This window comes from Mytilus edulis, chromosome 13, assembly GCF_963676685.1.
Source record: "Mytilus edulis chromosome 13, xbMytEdul2.2, whole genome shotgun sequence".
Classification (NCBI taxonomy): Eukaryota; Metazoa; Mollusca; class Bivalvia; order Mytilida; family Mytilidae; genus Mytilus; species Mytilus edulis.
Window position 1 is genome coordinate 65,611,662 of NC_092356.1, and position 6,040 is coordinate 65,617,701.

The 6,040-nt window shown below is 30.6% G+C and overlaps 1 protein-coding gene across 1 annotated transcript; it reads left to right on the forward strand.

The window, feature by feature from the left end:
• Positions 1–2,364: 2,364 nt before the first annotated feature.
• LOC139500041 (uncharacterized) lies at positions 2,365–5,592 on the forward strand. The gene is made up of 4 exons (XM_071288750.1): positions 2,365–2,481; positions 3,277–3,372; positions 4,639–4,834; positions 5,490–5,592. The coding sequence occupies exons 2-4, from the start codon at positions 3,280–3,282 to the stop codon at positions 5,522–5,524; spliced, it is 324 nt and encodes a 107-aa protein (XP_071144851.1). The 5' UTR covers positions 2,365–2,481; positions 3,277–3,279; the 3' UTR covers positions 5,525–5,592.
• Positions 5,593–6,040: the final 448 nt, after the last annotated feature.

A 6,040-nucleotide genomic window follows, 5' to 3' on the forward strand; every position in this document is an offset into this window, starting at 1 on the left:
AATGATTGAATTTAGTAGTTTCAACCTATGATTATGACCCGTGTATATAGCAAATCCTAAAACACCGTTTGGTGGTGCGCCTGTTAGATGCGGAACGAACAAATAAGGTTATATGTAATAGGTGAATATACTATTGGTATCGGTATCAGATTCGACCCGGAACTTGTTAATGATTGGCAATATTAATTATGTGGAAAACAAAGAGTTTGGAATGGTGTAATTTTTAATCCACACCATTTTTTTCCTATATTAGTTATATATAAAGTTGAATTCTTTTATTTGTCCGTTTTACTCCATGACGGCTAACAAATTGGACCTAGTAATTTTAGTATTAATTTAAAAAGATATGCTTAGATAGAAAAAAATGTATTGATGTTAGTCTAACAATGCTGTTACAAATGAATCAAATAAGAGCCAAATATGTGCAGTTAGATTCATCGAGATTTCTCATATTTCATCACCGCTGCTTTTAATTTTGGTGTAGGTTTAACTAATCATCATAGCGTTCCAGTAATATGAATTTAAACGCAGGTATAATTTGTATATTTAAACATTTTTGTTTTTTGTAGGAGGATGATTGATAAGCTGTATCTTAATATTTAAATAATTGTAGATAGATAACTGACAGGTCGTGTTTTATACCATGGAGGTGTTGTAGAACATATAGTCCAATTAAATGGTCAATCATGGCCTATCGATAGTCAGATGAGTCTTCTTTTAAAAGCATAATATATTTAAATGATATTAAATGTGACTTTTTCTCCTAAACTTGCATATTTTTATTTAGCTTCATTTTTGACATTTGACATTTTGACAATAACAAGTACATTATTTATTTTATTTTTAGACATCATGTAAAGTTCCCCTATGTAAAACAAAAATGTCGGCTTCTCCTTGTGATCACAAATTAAAAAAACCTTTAAACTTAAGTCACTATCATTCAACATTGTGATATATTTCCAAATCAGAAAAACATAGCCGTAAAGTAAGAATAGTGTTACAGGCTGTCGCCTCGGGACTGTTCACAGGTTCTGGTAATTGAATTGCTGTTTCATTTACTATTATAATAACTATGTGGATTCTTTTGTTTGTCTTAACAGAATATGTATTGCTGTGAATGTTTCCTAGTACAACACTGGAAAGCGTCTAAAAAACCTTTCACTTGGACATTGAAACAGGATAGATCAATCTTCACTAAACCAATTTGCAAATTATGAAAAACTTGAAAATTTAAATTGTTGATATTGGAGGCGGAGGATGGAGGTTTACAGTAGAGAAGATAATGGGGCAGTAAATTAAAAAAAAATAGATGCTAAAATATAAAGGATAGAAAACAATGGATTAAAAAGATTAAAGAATAACGAAAAATGACTGAAAAAATCTAATAATACATAAAACCTCACGTTGGATATAAGATCTCCTCTTCCCAGAAGACAAAGTTCTTCATCAAGACCCCGTTGAAGGCCGTTCTGTCACCTATAATGATTTACCTTTTACAAATTGTGACTTGAATGGAGAGTTGGTTCATTGACACTTATACTACATCTTCCTATATCTATCTCCTAAACATGATAAATCTGATGTATGACAGATAAGGCATATTTCATAAGAACAAAGACGCTTGACAATAATTCGAAGCGTAAGGGTGAGCGTAAAAAACAGTAGGGAGAATTATAGTAAAAAAAAAACTAAAAAAATCAAAACAATTTTATCATTTGATGAGCATTTTTACGATAAGTCATTTGGAATAATAGTCCCTTTGTCAACCATGATTTATTAATTAAACTGGTACATCTATTTCCTCATATTTCTCATTAAGAGTAAACAAAGGGAACATGTTAATCCAGAATATAATGTAAAGACAGGGGAAAGCGTGTACTGTAGCAGCAACGGTTATAATGAATGAGAAAATGAAAAGAGTGTTGTTTTGGAGAGGTGTATTTTTTAATAAATAGATTTTAATTTTAAGATATTGAGTATCCTTCATAAGTTCAATTGCAGTTTCATCATATAGCATGTGCATTTTTTAAATTTCAAAATTGTGAACAACAAATATAAAAAAAGAAGATGTGGTATAATTGCTAGCGGGAAAACTCTCCACAAGATACCAAATGACACAGCGATTAACAACTATAGATCACCGTCTGCTCTTAACCATGCCAAACTTTTAAAGTACAATATTGTCAAGCAATTGCTCATAGAAAAAAATAAATGCTTGCAATTTGTGATGAATTATATCATTTTTATATTTTGCTTTATATCTCAAATTATAACATTTATTTTCAAATTGTAGAATATTGACATTTTACAGAAGAAGTCATTTTTAAGTTTGTAATTTTCCCCGTTATTAAATATAATGACAGTCCTTCTCCTCCGCTATGTGGACTGTATATAAACGTTTAATAGCTACTGATCTTTATAATAGAGGTAAAGTGACACACCAACATTTAAGATCTACAGACAGTGCAACATTCGTACAAGGTATTTGTTCTTTAATTTTTAACATATACACGTTAGCTTTGATTGCTGTAAAAAAAAATATTTTCATCATCTTATACAATGAAACTAAGCAAATTTTAGGTAAACTTTAGAATCATGAGAGTTAAACAATTCACTATGTTTTGTCAATGTCGATAAAACTCTAATGATGATTCGTCGAAATTTCCCTCAGTTTTAAGATATCTTGATTTATTAATAATTTGATCACATGCTAAACAACAAGTAAGTATCAAATATTACTTTCAGTTATAATTAGCTTCCGATGACCTGTTAAACATTATAAAACCATAAGCAACCTTTAAAATTAAATGCCCTTTATAGCTTGCTGTTCGGTGTGAACCAAGGCACCATGTTGAAGACCGTCCTTAGACCTAAAACGCCCAAACATCTCTTATAAGGATTATCCCCCTTATGTACAAATAAGGATCCAACCGACGTTATAAGGAAAAATCCTAACATCTCTTTTATAGATTTCCTCCTTGCTGTACACTATTAGCCTCAACGTCCCGAATAGGGATTAACTTTCTCATGTTTAATCTAAGCCCAACTATATCTTATTTGGATTACCTCCCTTATGTACACTTTAAGTCCCAAAATTTCCAATGAATATTGCCTCACTTATGTTTAAGCCCATTTATCACTCATAAGGATTACCTCCCTTATGTATACTATAGGCTTTAACATCTCTTGTAACCTCCCGAAGATACACTGTAAGTCCCAACATCTGTAATAATTATAACTTTCTTGTCGATACTCTTCGAACTTGCATTTTTTTAGAAAATGAAAACACTTCTAGTTTTGACGACACTTGTTATAGTAGGACACTGCCTACTGGAAGATATTTTGGGGAACATACAAGAAAATAAAAGATCGGTAAGTAGTATAAAGAACAAACGACAGATCAGTCATATATTGACAACCAACAGGTCGGAAAGTTGCTCTACAAAAACGAGAATATCGAAAAAAAAACGATCAATCTGTGACAGACATTTTGCCAAACACTGTCCGATGGGTGAGTAATTTTATACTCAAAATAAAGATTGTTTAGTAACAGTTACACAAAGACAACAAGCAATAATATGTACCTTTACGTAAAAATCAGATATATAAGAACAAAACGTACATTCAACAGAATTGCAAGTAGTTTTAGTGTCATGAATTTGTAAAAATGTGTGTCTTTCTTTGATTTATATCATTGATAAGAATATTAGAATATACATGTACATCTGATTTATGGAAATAAAAGATAAAAAAAAGTAGTTCTCTGTGAGTTTTGTCAGCTAGAAGAGATAGGTCCTCCCAATGTTTCATTATGAACGGATTTTAAACTGTCGCATCAAATTTGTAGTCGTTTTTGTTTGTTATTATCTTCTTAGCTGATTCTTAGAACAAGTAATTCTGGTGAAAAAGTACTATAACATTTTCCCAGCATTAGGTTAACCTTTTGAGTACCCAAGGTATATGAAGGAAGTTAACTTAGGAGCGCTATATTTGGATGTTAGGATACACGTTGTTTATTTATCTATGAATAACCGCAGTGTGTATATTTACAATATTAATTTTGGAAACCCTTTGAAATATGTTCTAGAACATAAGTCATTAAGACTTAAAACATTTCATAATTTTTGTGTAAAATGACGGATGAAATTTGACAAAATAAATAAGCTCCGTTGGAAGTTGGTCATACTTCTGTTGACAATTTTAAAAAATATTGTGATAACACCACATATTACTGTTTTGTCCATGTTTATACTATAACAAGTGGTAAATTTAGAAAATGTTAGTAGTGTCGCCTATAATGTTAAGAAGGTTGTAGATTTTAGATCAGAGACGATTGAGAATTTATATCAGAATCAAATATTTCTGCAGAGTTTCAAGTGCGAACCTTCAAATTGGGTTTCTTTGGATTTGATAAATTTTAATTGCAAATGATTAACATTACACATACGAAATTGTCTTTTCAATTGTCAAAATCATTTTAAAATATTGGCACCCCCAAAATTAAATTTTGACAAAATTTTTCCAGAATAACTTGACAATAATGTTTTCAAAACTAATGTTTGCTTTTTATTTTTATTATTTTATGTGTTTTTTTTTTTTATATAGTTAATAATAATCACATTTGTACTATTTCTACAGCTCGTCATAAGAAGAGGTTATGAAAATACACTCAACTTTTTGTATAGGATAGCTGATAATAATAGGAATGGTCGATTATCAGCTTCAGAATTGGCGCAATATACACAACCGAAAGACGGCAAAACACCATTAGAGAATGCCAGAGAGACTGTTCGACTCTGTGATACCAATAATGATCACGAGTTAACCAAGACAGGTAATTAATCGATCGAGATTTATGACACAAAAAGTTGTATGATTAAATCAATTTGTATCATGTATCTCTTATACTGCAAATGCTTTTGTGTTAAATTCGGATTTGCATCAAATTTGACATGTGTCCATTATCTCCTCATAATTTAATTGTAGATGCAATGCGTCTTCTGATTAGATTTGGTGTATTGTCTTTCAGCTTATAGACATAATTTTGTTATGCAACTGTGATGTCATCAATGTTTTTTCATGATATACTACGGCTTAAAATGGAATTATAAGGAATGACTATTTTTTTTTCTGTCCATTAAAAATAACATCGAAAGTGTGGTGCACAACACAAACCACATTTTTAATGTTATTTCATCATAGACAGAAATAATATAACAACCTTTCCTTAATTATCATATAATCATCTGAATGAAAAAATATGCAAAGCAGAAAATCTGTGTAACACATGAAATTTATAAAAAAAACATTTAAAGCGACTCTTAAAGAATGTTAGTACAAAAAGTATCAAATCACCAAACTTTGGAAGAATGTACACTTTTCATACATATCAATACGGAGTATCTCTTTATACATAGGATTTGTTTTTTTTCAAAAAAACATGTTCAACAAGACATAACAAACCTCACATTTAAAATGTTCTTTTTCAGAAATGCTGACATACTTGAATAGTGTGGGAAATTGAGGAAATAACAGCGTTATTTGTTGTAAAAACTTTATGATTTTTATTTCATATTAAAGATGATCACACAATATATGTGTTTATTAAAGTAAAAACATCACTGCTACTAACTTCCAAAAGTTGTCCTATTATAAAAGAGAGACGAAAAGATATTAAGGGGATATTCAAACTTATACGTCGGAAATAAACGGTGACCTATAGTTGTTAATGTCTGTGTCATTTTGGTCATTTGTGGATAGTTGTCTCATTGGCAATCATACCACATCTTCTTTTTTATATGACCATACCATGAAAAAAGACAAACAGCACAATACATACCACAAAATAAAAGTCTAAAGACTGTACAAAACAAGACGCACCAAAAACCGGAGGTGACCTCAGGTGCTGTCAAAGAATTCACAGATCCTGCCTACCCGTCATGTTGCTCATTTAAGTACAGACTTGGTGATCAATATTATTCGTTAGATGGCATTCAGGGGAATGAAGGAGGAGATAAATCGACAAAAATTAATTTTGTAG

Excerpts from the sequence above, each read along its gene's own strand:
- LOC139500041 (XM_071288750.1), top strand. The coding sequence starts at position 3,280 with ATGAAAACACTTCTAGTTTTGACGACACTTGTTATAGTAGGACACTGC. Across the intron at positions 3,373-4,638 it reads TACAAGAAAATAAAAGATCG|CTCGTCATAAGAAGAGGTTA; the intron begins GTAAGTAGTATA and ends CTATTTCTACAG. Across the intron at positions 4,835-5,489 it reads TCACGAGTTAACCAAGACAG|AAATGCTGACATACTTGAAT; the intron begins GTAATTAATCGA and ends GTTCTTTTTCAG.